The sequence below is a fragment of the Notamacropus eugenii genome, chromosome 3 (assembly GCF_028372415.1).
Source record: "Notamacropus eugenii isolate mMacEug1 chromosome 3, mMacEug1.pri_v2, whole genome shotgun sequence".
Lineage (NCBI taxonomy): Eukaryota > Metazoa > Chordata > Mammalia > Diprotodontia > Macropodidae > Notamacropus > Notamacropus eugenii.
The window spans coordinates 405443004-405465590 of NC_092874.1; the positions used below are offsets into that span (position 1 = coordinate 405443004).

General features: G+C 39.5%; 1 protein-coding gene across 1 annotated transcript in view; it reads left to right on the plus strand.

The window, feature by feature from the left end:
• Nucleotides 1-22587, plus strand: part of XYLT1 (xylosyltransferase 1) — a 422682-nt gene that overhangs the window by 109995 nt on the left and 290100 nt on the right. Inside the window, exon 2 of the mRNA XM_072598097.1 lies at nucleotides 6715-6753. Within this exon, the coding sequence (XP_072454198.1) occupies nucleotides 6715-6753 (39 nt within the window). The remainder of the gene's footprint in view (nucleotides 1-6714; nucleotides 6754-22587) is intronic.

A 22587-nucleotide genomic window follows, 5' to 3' on the forward strand; every position in this document is an offset into this window, starting at 1 on the left:
GCCAAACACTATTAGTAGAACAACACATGATGAGTGAGTGTGTGACTGGTGTGGAGGAGTGAGAAGTAGAGACCCAGATGTAAGCAGCGGAATGAGGTGAAGGGTTCAGGCAGAAATAGAATATGTATACTCCTTAATCTGGAAGAATTAATTTTAGGATCTACAACAGAAAAAGTTACCTGTGAGCTAATGGAAGAAGTATTGAGATAATAATGAGATGGCCTGGATTCAACTATTGATTCTGTCACTAATTAATTACCTGTGTGACCCTGGGTAAATCATTTCCCTCTCTGGACCTGCTTAGTTTCTTCATCTGTAAAAAGGAAAGTATCCTTAAGAATAGCTCTAAAATTCTGTATTTCTACAAAGTTGGAGGTATAGGAATATTTCTTAGCCTTGGAAAACATGATTTACATAAGAAAATCTTGCTTTTGTACTATATATTCAAATACGTACTTCTAATGCCCTGAAATATATACTAAGGTAAAGAAATATTTTGGTCTTTGCGTTAGCATTTTGACCTAGCTAACATTTCTTTACTATTCAGATTAAATTTCCTTATGGCATGTAGGATCAATTTATAATAGTATTTCCTTGGAAAGGAATCTGTCTGCTGAATCTACTGCATATTTTCACTTTTGAAAAAAAAAAACTTTTCCTATTGAAAAAGCTTTGCATCTGTTTTTAATAATTAATTTTTTATTATGAACTAGAAAATATTCAATGAGTATGGATACACAAAGTGCAGAAAATAGGGATTATACATGAAACCATGAATCTATGACATAAAGCTTGTTCTGTTAAATATAGAACATTTGACATGGTAGCAGTAATGTTGTCTTGCTTGTCCATATGTTCTCCGAATTTCCCTCTGATTTCCTCTGTGTTTTTAAATGTCTTATTGATAATTCTTTTCCTCTCAACTTAAAAAAAGATCCTTCTCCTTTCTATCCCACACACTCCCCTCTTCCCCACTAAATAAAAGTCTTCCCTCACAGTTAAATTAAAGTCAAGCAACACATATTTGTGTTGTAATGATCATATCTGGAAATGTAGATCTCATTCTGCACATATAATCCCTTAAATCTCCGCCAAGAGGTGAGAAGCAAGATCATTTCTCTGGAATCTTGATCATACTCAGCAGAGTTCTTTTCCTTTAAAATTTTGCCATCATCTTACATACCGTTCTCTTGGCCCTACTTACTTCATTTTGTATCGTTTTGGTACTTCTGTATGAATTGATACAGATATTCCAAGGCTTCTCTGAAATCATACCTTTTGTCATTTTGTGGCAAAATAATATTTTGTTACATTCATATACACAGTTTGTCCTGTCATTTCACACACACACACACACACACACACACACACACACACACACACACCTCAGCTCCTGAATGTGATGTTGGCAGAGTAAGGAACAACCAGTGGCAACTCTTAGAACATTCCCTAGATTCTTACCACCTACAGGGACTGTTAGAGCAGCTAGGCCTGGAGTCAGGAAGACTCATCTTTCTGAGTTCAAATCTGTCCTCATATACTTATCAGATGGGTGGTCGTCGGCAAGACACTTAACCCTGTTTGCCTCGATTTTCTTATCTGGAAAGTGAGCTGGAAAGGAGAGGTAAACCACTCCTACTCCAACAATGACAGAAACACTAGTTCAGGGAGGATCTGGGCAAGCAACTTGGAAAACTTTTGAAAAAATGAACTTTTTTGAGCCAGATAGCTTATTTCTAGGGGAGAAAAACAACAGAATAGTGAATTCAATGACATGTATTAAGTATGAATTGCATGCAGTGATTTTAGTAGGCCCTAGAGGAGGGACTAAGATAAAAATGACAGAGTTCTTGCTCTCAAGGAGCTCATAATTTAGCAGGATAAAATAAGATAGACACGTTATCTGGATAAATATTATACCACATCAGATGAGGAAAGAATTCCTTTCAGCTTTGAAGGACAGTGTGGTAGAAAGAGAAGTTGATATAGTGAAAGCTATAGAAGTATAAAATTATATAACTAAGATGATTTAGAAATAGGAGACCTGAGTTCTAATTCTGCCAATTCCTTACTCTGTGACCTTGGTTAAATCACTTCCCCACTCATGGTCTCTGTTTCCTATGTGAGAAAGGAAAGAGATGAACATAGTGATTTTTGAGGTCCTTTCCATTCCTAACCTGTGGATTCAGAATTAGAGAAAATTTTGTGTTAGATTCTCATTGCATAGGATTCAGACCTGCGAGAGATCTTAATTCCAACCACCTTATTTTATAGGTGAGGAAACTGAGCCTTGGAAAAATGCAATGGCTTACCCCAAATTGCAAAGGTAATCAGTTACATTTGACATGCAAACCATGTTCAGAAGGTTTGGGTCAAGATTTCATCATATTTGTAGTAAAACTGTTGCCTAAAGTGACTGCTTAAAAGCAAGGGGAAATGTAAAGTCATGCTTTTTTTCCCAGCAAAAACAGACATAGTTTTAATGTATTAGGAAAAAATGAAATATAATTAAAAATAAAAGATACAACACATTTATTGTGCTTCTCTACATAGTTTCCTTACAAAAATTTATTGGGTTAAATAAGGTCTATTGCCTTTATAGTGAGGTACTCTTGAAGGAAAATATTTAATATCTACCTTCCTGCCTTGTAAAACAAAGGTTGCAAAATACTGTCATTTTTCATTTCCTCAACCCCTGTAACCCAGAGACAGCCTCCTATTTTCAACAATTAGCTTTGGTCATAAAAGTGTAAACAGACTACTTTGTACTTATTGTATCCTTCTCCTGTCACAGTGCACTCAGTAAGTATGTATTGATTTTTTCCCCCATTTTTTAATGCAATCTTCCTTGTTTTGTACGTTAGGCAATACTTTGCTTTTAGCCTTGGCATGCCCTAATCACTATTTCTTGGGACCACTTCCTTTTTTCAAGAATTAGATACTAAGAAGCAAAGGACAGTATGGTTTTTAAGTTTGATCTTACGTCATTCTTTGTTATTTTTTTCTGTGATAGAAATGTTATTAGGTCCATGCTATGACTGTATTTTCACTTGGAAGAAAGAGCAAGGCAAAAGCATTTCAACTCCAGTAGCTTAACTTGTCCTTTTGCCCCTGCAGACTGGCCAGTGGTTGTTCAGGTAACCATGGTAATGTGCAGGAGCAGCCACTGTATTCTGTAGGCCTGAAATTTTGCCAAAGTTAGAGTAGTCTGGCCATGAGGGCTCAGATCCAAGTCATAGACAGACTGAGGTCTTGACAGGTCAGCCATGGAGAGAACAATAATCTCTTACTGTACTCCAGCACATCGGGAATGTGTCTACAGCAAGTGAACAAGATAATATTGATTTACTGAGACTTGGGTTCAGCTTCTGCTACTGACTGTGTGACCTTGGACAAGTAATTTAATCTTTCTGTTCAATGGTTTCCTCATTGGTAATATGAGATTAATATTTCTACTGCCTCCCTCTCAGTGCTGCCATGACAATTAAATGAGATAATGGGTGCAATTCACTTTGTAAACCAGAAAGATTAATATGATTAATATGAATGCCAGTCATTATTATTATCACCTGTACAATCTTGGACAAATCATTTCACCACTATAAGTTTCATTTTTGTCAGCTATAAAATACAGGGTTGACTAGGTGACCTCTCAGCTCTAATCCTGTGATCCTCTTTGTGTCTCCATCTTGTGGCTGAAATGACTTTTCTGTGTCATAGGGACCAGCTTTTGAATATCAGCCAGACTTGTCTACTGTTACCATTTGTATGTGTGTGTAAAGCACTATTTCCCCTTTTGTGTTTCACCGTTGTGAGTCATCATGAGAGATGGTGGAGAGGAGCTTGCTCTTGTTCCAAACTGTTTTAATGGTTCCTGGCACATGTGCTAGGCTGGCATTTGGTAGAGAGTGACTGGCAATTGATGGCAGCATCTCTAGGTACTAAAAACTTTCCTTTGGTCTCTGAGGGCTTCTAATTTGACAGATAAGAATTTGCTGTACTGTAAACTGAAGACTTCTAATATAGACAGACATGATGGATTAAATAGACAGCAGCATTGACCTGGTTCTACTTCATTAGGTTTTCTAATTAAGCAGGATGTTGTAGAAAGTGAGACCCTGCAGGAATACCTGGACCTGTGGGGCTGAGGCTTTTAGTAGTGTTCTTTGTACTTACAGAGGGTGTGCAGGGAAAGATTTTGTTGGAAAGTTAATCCCAAGTGCTAATGATATGACTGCTTGCAAGGATATTATCTTTCTCCTGACCATTTAATTAACAAGCTAAATAGATCATTTTGTCCTTTGCTCTTCAGAAGCTCTTTAATGAGCTTTGGACCCCTGACCAAGAGCTGGTAGGAGTTCTGATTTCTGAATGGAAAAAGTAAAACGACAGTCCTTGGCATTGTATCTGGGAAAAAGACTAAACTATTTCAACACAGTTGAAAAGTCCTTACCTATAGTTTCTCAAGGAAGTCAGCCCACAGGAAGCTGATGCCTCATAATGATCAGGATGTCTGTTTGGACCAACTAGGCTGCAAATTGTTCTTTGACATGAGGATGTCTGGGGTGAAATGAAAATTAAGAAGGAAGCATTATCTTCCACTCATTTCAATACCATGCATTATATGCCTATTGTACGCTAGGCATGGTGTTAAGCACCTGCCCTCGAGGAGCTTATATTCTATTGGGGGAAGCAACATGTACCTAGATGACAGGTGCCCTGTAATAAGGATTGGGTAAAATCTCTTGACTCTGATAGGTGAGCTCTTGCTTCTTCTTGTCAAGAATTAGACCTCCAGATCACTTTGGGACCATCTCTATACACTGTCTTCTGCTTTTAAGCCATCATCCTTATCTCCCTACCACCAGAACTCTGCCTCCCAGTCTCCTACTCTTATCTTGTGAGAAATCAGACTTTTTTACCACTTTGCTGCCATCTTTTTACCATTGACACAGCCTGTATCTCCCCTTCTTTCAAGCACTTGTTTTTATATTGTCTTCCTCCACTAAAATTGTAAGCCTCTTGAGGGCAAGGGTTATATTGCTTGCTTATTTGGATCCCTAGTGCTTAGAGCATTGCCTGGCATATAGTTAGTGCTTAATAAATGTCCTCTCCCTTACCACATCACGCCTCTCAGATTGGCTAATATGACAAAACAGGAAAATGATAAATATTGGAGAAGATGTGGGAAAGTTGGAACACTAATTCCTTGTTGGTGGAACTGTGAGCTGATCCAACCATTCTGGAGAGGAATTTGGAACTATGCTCAAAGGACTATAAAACTGTACATGCCAGTTTCACCCAGCAATATCACTTTTAGGGCTACATCCTAAAAAGATCATACAAATGGGAAAAGGACCCACATGGTCATCAATTGGGGAATGGCTGAACAAGTTGTAAATATGCTGTACTATTGTACTGTAATAGTAATGCAATGTGTGTGTGTGTGTGTGTGTGTGTGTGTGTGTGTGTGTGTGTGTGTGTGTGTGTGTGTGTGTAAAATTTGGAGGGGAAAGCACTCACAGCTAAAGGTTACTAATCTGAAAACTAAAAGTTGTGCTTTCCTCTGTAACTTAGTAGGTACCTATTCTTAACGAGGCGAATCACCCTTGAAAAGAAGGTTTGGATCCACTAGCCTGCAAATTGTCCTTTGATCCATCTTTTGTTCATTGGAAGCAGGGCTAGGAAAATGATGTTACCAAGCCATAATTATTCAATGTAAGGTCTTGTTTTTCAGGGTAGGAGTTCGGGTGTGCTAATTTCATTCCAGTTCCTTCTTGTTTATGAACTAGACCAGTGGCCTTGTGCAGTCCAGGCGATGGGTAGCATTTAAGGGTCTTACAGAGAAAAGAAAATCTCAATCATGTTTGGCCCTTGATGCCCAGTTATCTTTAGACTTAGGTCTTTATTTCTTACCCTGCGCTGGGTGAAGCTAGGGATGAGCTCTCTGGCGTTGGTGCAGACACAAACATGAGTGTGCCTTACATGTACAATTGAATGCCTTCCTTGGGAATCTCAGCTTGTCACCTTATTGTTGTAAAGCATCAGATCCTTTCTTTCCATCTTGTGCTTCAGAAAATAGGTAATGTTTAATGACCCTGGGATTTACCACCAAGCTTTTCCAGTCAATTGGCTTTTGTGCATTTAGGGGAGGTGTAGGGAAGGGGGAAGATCACCCTTGCCTTCTCTAGCCTTAGCCTTAGCCCATGGAAACAATAATTCAAATAAAAGACAAAGCATTTAGTTTTCCTTTAACTAGAACAAGGACTTGATGGTAGCTGGATTCTGTCTTTGTTTCATTCAGTTTCCAATCAGGATCCTAGTGCTATCTTCTGTGGTACCCAGGGACTCAGACCCACTTGGCATTATCCAAAGAACTCCTCTCATTTTTTCTCTTTTCTAATTTAAAGGGACTGCAGGCAGGTCACCTATTTACTTGATCTTATACAGCACATCTGTGAGGGTGGTACCTTCTGAAAGGAAAGTCTTGCTTCATTTGCAGATATTTGGGGGCATTTATGACATTTGATGCATCTATAATATCTCTGTTTTGGAGTGTGGGGAGAAAGAAAAAATGAGAGGAAATGAAAACTCAGAGAAGTAGTAAAGGCTATTAGGTTTTCAAGGAGATTAAATATTGTTTTATGGTTTATTGTAGGTTAAAGTTTTATTTTATTATTCTAATGTTTATGTTTGTTGTTTTCTCCCTTTTAGGAGCCACCACCTAGTCCCTTCACCAGCCTGGAGACCCAGGTCAGTTCCTTTTTATATGTATTGTCTTGGCTCATTCCTTACCTCTGTATTTATTCTAAGGGGTGGGTGTGTGCATGTGTGTGTGTGCGCGTGTGCGTGCGTGCGTGCATATGTGTGTGTTGAGGGGTGAGCAGAGTGGGAAGAAGAGGACTATTTCTTACTAGCTTTACCCTTTCTCCTAACCTCTACTTAAAAATGGAATAGTGGTAGAAATGAAGAGGAGAGATGGTAACTTCATTGGAAAACAAGCTTATCCCTGGTCCTCAGAAAACAAGAGTGACATACCAGAAATCTGTCACCTGTGGCCCTTCTCCATGGATTCTTTGCTAACCATAATGAAGACTCAAGATGGAAGGGAAATTTCCCAGTGGAGGGTGGCTCCCGTGGAATTGTTTCTTGAGGCTACATAGGAACTTTCTTTATATGCCAGTACCTTTTTCTCTTTCTTTGTTACTATTCCTTCCCCCTGACTTTGATGGGGAAGGTGTCTTTGATATGTTCTGTTTTCTTGGCTTTGATAGGAAGAAAGGAAAGGAATAAATACTTATTAAATATTATCTCATTCTATCCTCACAACAGTCCTGCAAGGTAAATGTTGTTATCATCCTCATATATCCTTGGAGGAAGTTAGGCAAACAAGTTAAGTGATTTGATTTACACAGCTAGTAAGTGTCAGAGGTCAGATTTGAACTCAGGTCTTCCTGACTCTAGGTTAGAGGTAGGAACCTCAGGCCTTGAGGCCATCTTCTAGGTCTTGGATGTGGCCTTTTGACTGAGTCCAAGTTTTACAGAGCAAATCCTTTTAATAAGGAGATTTGTTCTGTGAAATTTGGATTCAGTTAAAGGGTGACATTTGAGGACCTAGAGCGCCATATGTGGCCTTGAGGCTGCAAGTTCCCCACCCATGCTCTGGGCCCAGTGCTCTTTCCAAAGGGTAAGGGGGAAAAATGAGAGGAAATGAAAACCCAAGAAGTGGCAAAGACTATTATATTTAATCCCTCAAATGGAATATGCCTGTTTCTAAATCCTATGAGAGTGGTCTTCCAGTATGGTAGAAACTGGTCCCCATTCTCTGCTGAAAAAATTTAATTATGAAAATACACGAACTGTCAACCCTTAATTTTTTTTTTAGGTCTACTCATCCAATCTATCTAATCTCCCTTTCCATGATACTCATGGATAGTCCCCCTCCCCCTTAATTCTGGATTGTCTAATCCAGAGTCCTTTACCATTCACCTTTTCTTTGCTTTTCTCTCATCCCCTTTAACATTCTACTCTTGGTAGCTCCTCCATCGGAGCCTCTGAAAGGAAAATAAAAGGAACCAGTACTCACATGCAATTAGTGAGGAAGCTGAAGCTCTTGGTCAGATAAAAAGAGGATTTTAGATTATTTGCCTGCCTTAATTATTTATGTACTTCCTTACCCCTCTCCCCTATTACCATGTAAACATACATCACCTGCACTTATGGGATGAGTCATAGCATATCTGGTTCAGTGATGAGCTGGAAAGAAGAGTCTGTAAAGAATAGTAGGCATTAGCTTGGGTGTGATAAGGGTTTTTTTTTTTTTATCGTTATTTTCTGATTCACTGATAACCCTCTAGCTAGTCTCTGATTGCTGCCCCAAGGTACGTCAACCTCCAGTGCACTTAAAACATTTAATTCCTTCCAACCAATGTTTGTTGAATTGAATTGAATTCTCTCACACTCCACTGGCTTCTCAAGAAGTGAACAATGTGCCCACACTCACTAATTCCATGCCCCATCAGTTTGTCTCAGCCCAAGGGGAGTTCTAGACTTTGAGACTTCTCATTTGGTCCTTGTTCTGTACTGAAACAAAGGGAGCTGGCAGATAATACCTATACCTGTGATAAGGAGAGAATCGGTATCTTTCTAAAGAAGGGTAGTGATTTCTTATGGTGTTAACAAGTGAAGTTAAGTGGAAGCAAAGTTAATGAAGAAATAGAGTTCAATGTCGTGTTTCTCCACCTTACACCTGACTTCTTCCCACATGTCATCTTGACTTACAATCTGGGCTTGACACTTAGTAGCTGGGCAACTCTGATCAACTCACTCAATCTAAGTCTCAGTTTTATTGTCTATAAATTGGCGGTGATAATAATAACATCTGCATTACAGGGTTAAGTGTGATAATGTGTTCTAATTTAGTCGTTTCAGTCATGTCTGACTCTTTGTGGTCCCATCTGGGCTTCTTTGGCACAGATACTGGAGTGGTTTGCCATTTCCTTCTCCAGCTCATTTTTGCAGATGAGGAGCTGAGGCAAACTAGCTGATGAAAATGTAAATAAAGTTCAAAAGTTGCCCCTAGGTAGCCTAATGGTTAGAGCGTTGGGCCTGGAGTCGGGAAGACCTAAATTCAAATTTGGCCTCAGACACTTATTAGCTATGTGACCCTGGGAAAGTCACTTAATCCTGTTTGCCTCGGTTTCCTCCTCTGTAAAATGAGCTGGAGAAGGAATGGCAAACCATTACAGTGTCTCTGCCAAGGAAACCCCAAATAGGTTCACAAAGAGTGAGCCATGACTGAAAATGACTAAAAAACAAGAGAACCTTAAAAGCACTATATAAATTTTAGCTATTAATCTCATTGTTATCATCATCAAACAACGAATTAATTGAGAGCCCTCTATAGGGCTCTGTATTAGGTGTTGGACAAAAGTTTTAAACAAATGTAGTTGGGCCAGCCTTGGGCCTAGAGTTGGAAAACCTGAGTTCAAATCTGGCCTCAGACACTTATTAGCTGTGTGACCCTGGGCAAATCACTTAACCCTGTTTGCCTCAAGAAATTAATAAAAATTTGAAGATGTGGTTAGGGGAGATCTGACATAAATATAAAAAGATGAATAACAATGAATGGTAGCTTATGCTGAGGCCTAATGAAGTTAAGGTGGCCCAGGAGGCCCCTAAGTGATAGTAAATAGTAATTTCTCAAATAACCTGGACTTTCTGAATTTTCTGCTTTATCAGTGAACACAGTGATTGGGAAAAAAGTGGCTTTAATTGTCTTAAAACAATCCATCATTCTTGTCTAGCTGTAGTTCTTTGGGGGGTTTTGTCTCTTGTGCATTCTGTGTTTCCTTGTTTACAATCCCTGGAACCAATCTGCTATGTCTAAACCAAAGAAGAAACCCTTTTGGGACTGGAATGCAGCCCCTGTTGCCTTTGTAACTAGGCTTTAGCAAGCTGTGTGGGAGTAAAGGGGCACCAGTGTCACTTCCTATAGTCCAGCTAGAGGAGAGCTACAGAGGGGAGGTAGGGTGCACACTAGATTGCTGGCAGTAAGGGGTGGCCATTGCTATGTACATACGATTAGTGAGTATTTGTGGGATTATAAATTTAGAGCTGGAAGGAACTTCAGAAACTGTCTAGTGCAGTGGTTCTTAACCTTTTTGGTGCATGGACTCGTTTTGGCTGTCTAGTGAAACCTATAGGATAGGTTCAGAACATGATTTTTAAATGTGTAAAGTAAAATACATAAGGTTACAAAGAAAGCCAATTATATTTAAATACAGTTATCAAAATATTTAAAAATACATTCATGAATTCTAGGTTAAAATTCTTGATCTAGTCCAACTCCCTGGACCTGTATACAGATGGGGAAACTGAGATTGAGGGTAATTAAGTAACTTATCCAAAGTCATATAGATAGTAGAGACAAAATTAAAATCCACATCCCTTCTTTCCAGAGCCAGTGTGTTTTCCACTATACTGTGCTAACAGATGCCTCCGACTGACTTTGACATGGTATTTTTTAAATTCTGGAAAGACTTACGCCTTCTTTTCCAAATACTCTCTTGTTTTTAAGATTATGCTAGCCCATCCGATTCCAGATCTGCAGCTTCAGAGTAGTGAGTAGGTGTGTATGCATACACTCACATTTGTGTATATCTTTTTAGATACTACCTACTGAAAGATAAACTTGGACTTGCCTTTTCCCCATCCCAGACATCATCAGAACACTACCATCAAAGGCCTTTCCCCTTTGCATGCTGCCCCTGACTCTTTTGTCTCTGCCCCCCATCCAGTATCAATTACATAGGTCATTATCTTCTGCTTGGTTAATCTGTCCCCATGCAGCTGTTCTGAGTTGTGGGGGAGATAGATTGATCAGTTGCTGAGTCTGCCACTAATGTTCTATGCCATTAGGACTGGGGAGTGTTGCATCTGGCAACATCAGCAGGATGCTCTCTGTTTAACGGCCAGATTAATGGAATGAAGGAGCTGGGTAGTTTTCAGCCCTCTGAAGTTTTTAATTTGTCATGCTACACCCTTGGGAAGGAGCAGGCTGACTTTTAGCCAGGAATCTTGTCCCTGACTCCAGAGACCAGTTCCCTAAGTACGAGGTAGACCAAAAATTGAAAACACTCAAAGGAGTCTGAATTTGGATTTAGGTTAGCAAGTTGGGGGAGATATTAATTCCCTAGAGATCTGGGGAAGATAAAGTCTTCTGGTAGGGGTGTTATGGTAAGTGTACTTGATAAGATAAGGAAACGCCTATTAGAAATTTGATTCATATGATGAGGAGAATGACCTCAGAGGTCATTTTAGTTGAACCTCTTCATTTTACAGAAGAGAAAACAGAGGACCAGAAAAGTTAATTGACTTATCCAAGGTCACACAGGAAGTGACTGTCTTGATAGCAAGAGTTCTTTCACTTTATGACTATGTTTAGTTGTTTAATCATGCCCAACTCTTCATGACCCTGTGGACCATACTGTCCATGGTCCTTGTTTTCTTTGCAAAGATACTGGAGTGGTTTACCATTTCCTTCTCCAATAAATTAAAGCAAACAGTGGTTAAGTGACTTGCCCAGGGTCACATAGCCAGTAAGTGTCTGAGGTCAGATTTGAACTTAAGTCTTCCTGACTCTAGGCTCAATCCACTAAGCCTCCTAAGCTGCCCTAGTGCTACTGTGCCACTCAATTTCCACAATCTACCCTAGGAACCCGTTCCTAAAAGTTTGTATTAAATCTAGTTTTTGGTCATTCAAATTCTACTTTTCTAAAATAATAGCTTCAATTTGAAGGGCAAAGTTCAGACATGTGATTTAATCAATGCAGAGAACTCCCAATGTGGAAATTCCCTTCACCAGCACAGATTGACAGTAACTTCTAGTCCTAGAGAGAGCTGTCTGGGGCAGAGGTGTCACACATGAGGCCAAAAACATACCTGATATTGCCTGAACTAGATTGGGAAATATTTAACAAAATATTTAAAAATAAAATACAACATTGATAATAATGTTAGTAGTAGATTTCTAAATCAATGTGCAGCCCCAGGGATCTGTTTCTATTTGAGTTTAATACCAGGAACTGGGAACTAGGAAACTGGGTTATCCTTGGCCTTATAATTAATACGTGTCAGGGACAGAATTTGATCCCAAGTCTTTTTTTTTGATGCTACTCTGTAACAACAATAGTAATGACAAGTAGCATTTATTTAGCTCTTTTAACACTTACCAAGTGTATTCAGTACTGGGATCCTGATTTCATGATAATGTCTGAGTTGCTTTATCTTCATTTCTGACTAATTTCCATTTGGCTGCCACTCTGTTTCCTCACCACCTCTGCCAAGTAGTTAATAGTCTGTAAACAAAAATTTAAATGCACTAAGAGATCTTTAAGGGAGGGCTTGTTTGGTCATGTGAATAATCACTTCCTATTTTATATTTTGTACATTAGGAGCATGGGAGCAAAGATTTAGAGATGGAAGGGACCTCTGGAGTCATGGAGTTTAACCTGCCCATTTAACAGATGAAACTAGGGAAAAGTTATGTGACTTGTCCAGGGTTACACATCTAATAAGAGTCTGAGGCAAGATTTGAACACAGATTTTCTATAAAGGGTCTCAGTGAGGCAGGGACCAACTTGTTCTCTTGTCTACCACCTCTCCATTTTACTCTAGAGATCAGTCGGTGTAAGGCTTTGAGCTTCCTTAGTTATCTGGAATAGTTTTGTCATTTCGTTCTCCAGTGGATTAAGACAGACAGAGGGTAAGTGACATACCCAGGGTCACATACCTAGTAAATGTTTGAGACCGAATTTGAATTCAGTTTTTCCTGACTCCAGGCCCAGCATTCTATCCACTGAGCCACGTTAGCTGCCTCCTAGTGCTACTGTGTCAACCAGTTTCAGAAACCACTCACATCTTGAAAATCTCTGGTCAAGTGTATTTCAGATGGAGACTGACTGGAACCATGCCAGGGACTTTGAGCAAATGCCTCAGGGGCAAGTATTTTAGCCCTTCTTAAGACTTGGTGATGACACTACCTTCAACAAACAGTAACTCCCTTAAAGAAAACCTTCTAAGGTAGAAGGAAATTAACATTATTTCCATTTAGAGTATTTTGAGAAATTAAAGTATTATGATTAGGCTCTTATGTAAACACTAACTAGGACCCTTGTAGAAAATGAGCTGGAGAATTTTATATCTCATGAAGCTCTTGATTATATAGTCACTTCCCTTCATTTTGTAGGTGACAGAGAAGGAAAGTGACTTACCCAAGATCATACCACTTTAATGAATCATTTCCCCCCAATTTTCCCCTAAAAAGGCACATTAATTCATAGCCAGAAAATTTCATGAGTCAAATTATTTTTGGAACTCACAGGCTTCAGTTTTATAGAAAATGAGCTTACATTTGCATTTCTGCTTCTGATGTAACCTCTGATTATCACTGGGAGAGATACACTTAGTGAGGCATGCTGTCTCTGAGAGAGACTCTGTATTCACCATTCCTCTGGCATGCCATCTTGGAAGTTTCATGACTTTTTACCTGGTGCTGCACTGATCTTGTCCTCAGGCCCCCAGGGATGCTTGTGTCTGGTACTGTGCTGAGGTGTGGTGGAAGATGGCTAGCCCTGTTGGAAGTTGTAGGGGTGTGGCAGTTTACCTGGTGCTAAACTGGGGTCCTAGTGCTGGTATCTGGTGTGTGCTGAGGCCAGTGGGATGTTTCTGCATTTCCAGGGCTGCACTGAAGCATGTGAGGTCTGGCCACTGGAGGTTGCCTGTTTGCTCAGGCACCCCTAGGATTGGTGTCTATCTGTTTGCTCAGGGCTATACTGAAGTACATGAAGTCTAGCAGCTGGTAGCTATCTGTTTGCTCCAGGCTATATCAGCACATGTGGCAGTTCTTGGAACTGGAATCTACCTGTTCCTTTGGCTATGCTGAGGAATGTGGGGGTTGCTGGTATTGGTGGGTTCTGGTGTTGGTGTTTGCCTGCTGGATGGCACTAGAACTCTGGCTCTCCTGATGGTTTGCTGAGGTGGGGCTGACTGCTGGCTTGCTGGGATGCTTTCTGTCCTGGATTGTATTCCCCTTTTATTCAAGTGAGACCTTTCTTACCAATCTTTCAGGTTTCTTGGGCTAAAAGATTATTTCACCCCATCATTTTGTGGGTTTTGCTCTTCCAGGATTTGTTTTGGGGCACTATTTTATGATTGGAGGTGAATATGGAAGAATTATGGGGATTTGCTTCTTACTCCACCATCTTGACTCCCAGACATCCTGGATCTGTTTTTTTTATTGTATAAAGATCTGCCATGGCTTTCAAAAGTAGAATTCTCCAACAGAATTCCAAGATCCAATATTTGGCTTCAGTTGACAGATTGCTAACAGCATTTTTGGCCTAGAAAGATCAGAGCCTGGTACATAGAAATTAAAGCACAACTTGTCAATTGCCCTGGGTACTTCTCTATTTGAAATCCATCTTTGAATTGGCTTCGAGTCAAATACAGCTGTTAGTCGTTTCACATGTCACGCTATCTCACATAGAAACATCTCTTCTGAATGTTTCAGGATATGAAAACAAGTTCCAACTTCTGATGTAATGAGAGGGATGATAATGAGCAGGGAATTTATCACCAAAAACTCCCAAGATTGTGTATCAAACAACAATTTGGAAAAAGGTCTAGAAATTTTAGAGGACAGAAAGCTCAACTTAAGCCAACCTTGTGATATGGCAGTGAAAAAAGCTAATGAGACTGGATTACAGTGAGAGAGTCATACTTTCCAGAAATAATGAGGTGACACTACTTTGCCTCCATGAGATTTTATAGAGTATTATGTTCACTTCTGGGTACTAGAGTTTAGAAAGGGTACTGATAAATTGGCAAGAGTTCAAACAGAGTAAACATAAAGGGCTCTAGATCCTGCCAAATGAGAATGAGTTCAAGGAACTGAGTATGTCTGCCTGGTCTCACTACTCCTGCCTTGGCTGGATCTTCTTCCAGATCATCCCCGTTAACCATATTTGCCCCCAAACTATATCCTGAACCTTCTTGCTGTTTACTGTTTCGCTTGATGATCTCATTGGCTCTCATGGGCTCAATGATCATCTCTGTGCTCATGATTCTTACATTTATACTCAGCCTTAACCTCTCTCCAGAACTCTAGGCATCACCAAATGCCTTTTGGACATCTCCAGATGAATGGCCTATTGGCATGTCAAGCTCAACATGTTCAAATCAACCCATTATCTTTCCCTCCAAACCTTCCCTTTTTCCTTAGTGACTTCCCCAACATCTTCAACTCACATTCACCCTACCTAACTGATCTATTGTCAAGTCCTCTTCATTTTGCCTTCACAGCATCTCTCCTATATGTCCCATTTTCTCTACTCACACAGATGCCGTCTTAGTGCAAGTCTTCATCACCTCAACCTGGACTAACACAGTAGCCCTCTGATTGGTCTCCCTCCCTCAAGTCTTCCCACCTCTAATCAACTGTTCACGCAGCTGCCAAAGCAGTCTTCCTTAAGCACATGTCTGATTATGCCTAATATACTCCAGTGGCCTTCCACAACTAAATGTAAAATCCTGTGTTTGGCAGCTAAAATCCCTGACTCCTTCCCAATTTTTCAGTCTAATTATTCTTTTTTTCCTTTCCACATATTCTACAATCTATTAACATTGACCTTCTTGCTGTTGCTTACACATGACATTTTATCATCCAACTCTGTCTTTTCGTTATAGCTCATACCTGGAATGCTCTCTCTTCTCACCTCTCCTCCTGGACTCCCTGGCTTCCTTTAAGCTTTAGCTTAAATCCCACCATTGGTAGGAGACCTTTCCCAGTCCCTTTGTCTGCCCCCCCCCCCCAGCATGTACTTTCCCTCTAAGTTTGCCTCCCTCTTATTCTCTCTCTTTCTCTCTTTCCCTGTGTCTGTCTCTCCACCCCCACATGCACATATAATACATACATATATACACACACATGCACATATATATATATACATGATATGTATATACATATACATATATACTATATCTGTTATACATTGTATATGTATATATACATATACCATATGTATGTGTGTATATACATACATATATGTACACATAGAAGTGTGTGTTTATATTCCATATCCCTCTTTAGGATATGATCTCCATTGGGGCAGACTACTTTGCCTTTCTTTGTATTCCTAGTTAGCACAGTGTAGGTACTTGATAACTATTTGCTGATTGACTGCTGAGGGAAATTTCAGGGAGACTCTGATCGTTGTGTTCAAATATCAGAAGGGGTATACATGGAAATGGGATTAGACTCATTCCTATTGGTTCCAAAGAGGAACCAGGAGGAACTGGGGAAGTTGCAGAGAGACATGCTTAGGCTTGATGGCAATACAAACTTCTTTCTTTTTTGGAGGGGGGAAGGCAAGGCAATTGGGGGTAAGTGACTTACCCAAGGTCACATCTAGTAAATGTCAAGAGTCTGAGGATGCCAAGGCAAACTTCTCAATGGGATGCCTGGTGAGCTAGTGAGTTCTTCATCTTTGGAAGCCTTTAAGTAGAGGCTAGATAGATGGTCACTTGTTGGGCACGTAGCAGTAAATATTCTTTTTGAGGCTGTGCCACTGAGGTCTCTTCCAAATCTGTGAGTCTGTGTGAAAGTATCTGAAGGAGGGAGGAAGGAGAGAGGGGAGGAAGAAAGACAGAAAGAAGGAGGGAGAGAGAAAAGGGAAGACGGAAGACAGTTTCTTTCTCTTCCTGCTACCTTGGGCGTGGTGAGAAGCAAAAGGACCTCGGTGGTTGGGGCAGAAGCCTTGATATTTATAACTAAAAAGCAGTGAATTCCAGCTTTGCCTTGCTAACATCAGCCATGGTGGCCCATGGGCCTTTGGAGCAGTGTGGTAATATATGGAGCAATTTGGTTTTCTGACCTTAAGTATACTGCTCTGAAGTTACAACGAATGTCTAACATTAGCTTAATGCTGTCTGTTACCTAAGGGACACTGTCTAATGTTCAGTGTAAACACAAATCACAAATTTCTAGTTGTTGTGGTAACAGTTTCACTTATAAAGTCAATATTAGGATGTGCAAGTCACTTAAATGAAAGTTTGACCCTGCATCAGCTTTCAGTTTGTTTATTTTTTTCTCTTTCGTATTAAACGTTAGACACTCCACCCTCAGGCTGATGTCAAATAATCCCTGGCATTATGTTTTAGTCAGGATAGATTTATCACTGAAGTCTCTGGATTTGTCTTGGAAGTGACTTACAATATGTATATGAAGACTAATGATTTACTTTGTGTGTGTGTTTGGGTATGTACACATGTATGTAAAAGGCAAAACATTGAATCATTATGGAAAAAAGACCTTGTCGAAGGCAATTTCCTAAGAGGTTTATAGCTTAACTGTGCAGTGAATGAACAGTATTAAAAACAGCTGTGTTGACCTGGACACTTTCTGGAGCTAAGGTTTCTGGACTGAAAGCAGTTCATACCATTTCTAGTCTTACTTTTTCACTTTGAGAGAAGCTCGTTTTCTCTCTATTTCCACTGGAAAACACAGTTTTCCCTTATGGATGGGAGCTTCTGAGAGGACCACCCTAGCAGGGGGATTCTCCTATGTCTTTGTCTTTGCCCCATCTCTACTGGTAGCTTGCCCTCCATGAGCAACAGTGTTCAGAGCAAACAGACTTTCTCAAAAGACTTTATACCTGAGGATCTAGCCAATTAATAATGGTGGAAGCCGGCATCTGTGGAGGCTAGGCAATCCATTGCTTATCATCCCCATCTGATTTTCTTCATACTTCCAGACTCCTTAGGAGAAAAGACCTACTCTCTTGTGGTAAAGGGTTGTGCAGACAAGCCCATTTGTGACATGAAGCCAGTTCACTTTACCATAATTCCTTGTTCTAGAATTCTTTGTGTCTTCTTTCTTCTTTCTCTTCCTTCCTTTTTTTCCTCTTTATCCTTGCTCCCACCCTCCTTCCTTTTTTCTTCTCTCCTTCCTTTCTCCTTTTCTCCTCTCTCCCTACTTTCTTTCTTTTCTTCCTCAGAGAGACCAAAAGTCTGGAAGTTCAAGGCTCTCCATGGACCTGTTGTCTTGGGAAAGTCATTACAAGGAAAAAACCAAAAAAACACAAAGAATACTGGACTTGAATCATGGAAATTCTTACATCTTTCATGGAAAACATTGGGCAAGATCCCATGGTCATAGAGCTCCCTGTTGTTGATTATCTCAACTGATTTTGTTTAAAAACATCCTATAAACAAATAACAGAGCATTTTCCAAACTATAGCCACATGTAGGATTCTTTAAAAATTTTTTTTTTAAAGATCCTAGGTCTAGAACTGGAAGTGATCTCAGAGACCATCTATTCTAAACGTTTCAGTTTACAGATGAGGAAGCAGAAGGCTAAGAGGTTTTTCTCAAAGTCACACAGGTAAATATCAGAGGCAGGATTGAACCTGAGCTCTTTGAAAGCAAAGTCAGTGTTTTTTACCCTGTGCCACAGTGCCTCCCAAGATAATGTTGGTCTCCATTCCATTTGATTTCAGAAGTCATTCACTTTACCCATGAAGCTTCAGTGATTATATCAATGCCACAATGGATCACTTTACTCACATCCCTTTCTTACACTCCCTCCTTCTTCCACTGTCATTAAGGAAAATAGAATACTTGACATTTGGGAAAGTCGGTTGGTTTGTGAATCTCTGTGTTGACAACTAAGATCCAGCCCCTCAAACCCACGTTTCTTCTGGGACAGGTTGCCTCTGGGAAGTTTCTTTGTGCTAAAAGGAGGTAGAATGGGGAAATGTTATCGAGCTAGCAGACACTAACATTTTTTTTTTTTTTTTACCTAAGCATGGGAACTCTTCACAGAGGCACACTCTCTCTTGTCTTAACAAGTAGAGAAACAGTAACCTGCTGTGCTGCTGACTGAGGAACATGAGACTGTAACTGGATTTGCATCGATTTACAAACCAGGGCTTCAGCACCAGGGCATACATAACGTTCCACCTAAATAGCATGCAAACCAAGACTGCAGCACTTGCAGGTTATATTCTCTAAGGGTATTTGTGCAGACTCACTAATGTAGTAACATTGTTAGCATTAGATTGTTTAGTCCAGGGTGATGCAGTATTGTTATCTGAATAAATCAAATGAAAAACCAATTTCACATTGTAAAAATCTGCTTAATATGGACTAAGTGTATTAATCGATGTGAGGGGTAGAATGCTAATAAATTAAGAACAGATAATCCATGTGGAATGTATTAAATTATAAACATACATCCATATGGAGAGTATTTTTAGAACCAAGAATCATAGAATAGTTGAAACAAACCTTGAAGGTCATCTGGCCCGTCGAAACAGAGGTATAGAGAGATTAAGGGATTTACCTAATGTCACATAGCTAGTGAGTTGCAAAGCCATCACAAGAAACAAGATTTCCTGACTCTGTCTCATATTCCTTTTATTACCTCAAAGCCAGAATCCCTGAGATTCCATGTGACTATTCTTTACGGATGCTTTTCTTTCATCTTTGCTCACGCTTAATTGTCCTTCACTAGTCTCTCCTTTTGTTTTGGTTCCTTGAGTTTGGGTGTCTCTCAAAGCTCCACCCTTGGCTTACTTCTCTCTTGATGATTTCATATACTTCTCTTTATTGATCCCCCACTGGGGGTGGCTACAAAATCTATTGGTCTTTAGCCCCTTGTGTCTGATTACTTGGTTTATTTCTCCAAGTTGTGCTAGCAATTGCACTACTACATGTTAAAAACATCCTTCAAGTTACCTTCAAAATCTCCTCTTCTGTCAAACTCCTGAATTTCACTTCAAGGCCCCAAAAAGTCATAGTTTAGGAGATATGGACCTCAAGGATCTTCTAGTGCAATTCTGGTACAGTTCTTTCATTTTACAGATGAGAAAACTGAGCCTCAAAGTTGTTAAAAGGCCCGTCCAGAATTACTGGGGTATTAAGTATCAAAGTTAACATTCAACCTCCCATCTTCCATTTACCCAGACTTGGAATCTTTTAATCTTCCTTTTCCCTCACCCCTTATATCCATCTAATAAGATGCCTAATTTTGTCCTATCTACTTCGTCATATCCAGGGGTGTGCTGGCAAATGTATAATAACTGGGCTGTCTCAGAAAACTTTAATTTAATCCTCAATATTAATACTTAAATTTAAACAATTAACAAATAATAAATCATTCTCTGACTTGTATGGATTACCTTATAAAATTTCTGAAGTGTTAATGTTCACACTGAAAATTTAACAGATTCCAACAACATCTTTGACAATATCAAAAGTTCTCTCATCCTTCTATTCCCACCTGCCACCCTAGCTCTACTCCTGATTGTCTCCTGTTTAGGCTCTTGAACAGCCACATATCTAGAATCTCAGAAATCAGGCTCTCTTCTCCACTCCAATGGATCCTTCATTCTATGGTTAATTATCATTGATCCAGTTACACCTAGAGAGCAGTTAGGTGGTACAGTAGATAAGGTGCTGTTCAGGATAGTCTGAAAGGCCTGAATTCGAGTACTGCTTCAGGTACTTGCTGATTGTGTGACCTTGGGAAAGTCATTTTATCTCAGCTTACCTCAGTTTCCTTCTCTGGGAAATTGGTATAATAATACCTACCTCTCAGAGTTATTGTGAAGATCGAATGAGATATTTGTCTAATGCTTTGCAAACCCTAAAGCAGCATATGAACACATAGGTACTATATGAATATATACATGCTATACCTTCATATATGCTATATACATATAATACTAGGTATTTGTCATTATTATTATTTCTCCCCTTGTTCAAAACCTTTCAGTTGTTCCCTACTGTGTTTACAAGATCAAATATAAACTTCTTCTGGTATTCAAGGCCCATGACAAGTTGATTCTAACCTACCAATCAATCTAGTTTTCCATTACTCCCTTTCACACACTCTACATTTCAAGCAGATATGTACTACCTAGTTCTTCCTCAGTCTTGCCTTCTTTCCTGCCATCATTCACTCTGTGCTGTGAATGCTTTCTATGTCTACCTGTTGAAATCCTTGTTTTCCAAGACCCTGCTCAGGTACAACTTCCTCTGTGAAGCCTTCACTGGCTCCTGACCTCCAGCTCAAAGGGAGTTCTCCTTCAAATTGTCTTGCCCATTCCCTTTAGCACTACAGTCTTGTATCACTCTTACTGGTATATACATCTGAACCCACACTGTTGGCTAGAAGTTCCTGAGGGGGAGGGCAAGATTATGTCATTTTTCATCTTTAAATGCCCAACACTAACATATTTCCTTTTAACAAGTATTAAGTACTAGTATATGTCAGGTGCTGTTCTAGATGTTAGGGATTCAAAGACAAGAATGAAAATAGTTCCTACTTCCTAATAAGGTTACCTTCTATAACAGGAAACCAATTTTGTACAGATAAGTAAATAGAAAACATTTACAAAGTAAGGTGTATGAGAGATAGACCTGTGATTTCTTGATACAGGAAACTTGAGGAAATTCTTCTACTAATGCAAGTCAGTATTTCTTTGCAGTTTGTAGTTTTAGAGAATAGCAGCTAGGTGGCGCAGTAAATAGGGATGGGCCTGGAGTCTGGAAGATCTGAGTTCAAATTCAGCCTGAGACATCTGGTAGCTGTATCACTCTGGGCAAATCACTTCACCCCATTTGCCTCAGTTTCCTCATTTGAAACTCCAAAAGTCATCATAAAGGATTGGATATGACTGAGGAACAGCAACAAAATTCTTAGTTACCTAGAGCTCTGAGATATTAAGTAACTTGCCAAGACTAAGACAGCCATTGTATTTTAAAGCTAAGACTTGAACCTTGGTCTTCGTGGCTCTCCATTAGATAATAGTAACATAAATTAAATACAATTTGGGATGGAAGAAGTGCTCAAAATTCAGAGGATTAGGAAAGGCCTTTCAAATTAGGAACTCTTTCCAATTCTAACACTTGAACTGAAACCTTAGCTGGACCTAGGGATTCTCGTGAGCTCAGGGACCTCTAGGGGTTCCCAAGGCCTTTTCAGGGTTTTAACAAAGACCAACCTCTCTTTATCATAATACCAAATTTTAATTTCTAATATGATAAATATAAGCAGACATGACATACACAAACAAAGCTCTTTGGAGTCCTCAATAATTTTTAAGAGTATAACGTGTCCTGAGACCAAAAGAGTTTGAGGCTCACTGACCTATGCAAAGACACAGAGCAGGAGACAGTGCATATGGGGAATATCAAATAGGCAAATTTGGTTTTAATAAAGGATGCATGAGTAAGCAGAAATAAGTCTGGAAAAGTACCTTGGAGTTTGATTGGGAAAGGCTTGAAATGCAAAATTGAAGAGTTTGTATTTTACCCTAGAGATAACTGTAATCCACTAAAGAAAGGGCGTCAAACTCAAATAGAAACCTTACATTGTCTTGGAAAAACCACGTATTAACATTATCCATGTTTTATTGTATTTTTATTTATTTTGTTAAATATTTTTCAAATTCCATTTAAGTCTGGTTCAGGTTGCCTTGTGTTTGAGACTTCTGTATTAAAGAGTATTAAGCAGGAGATTA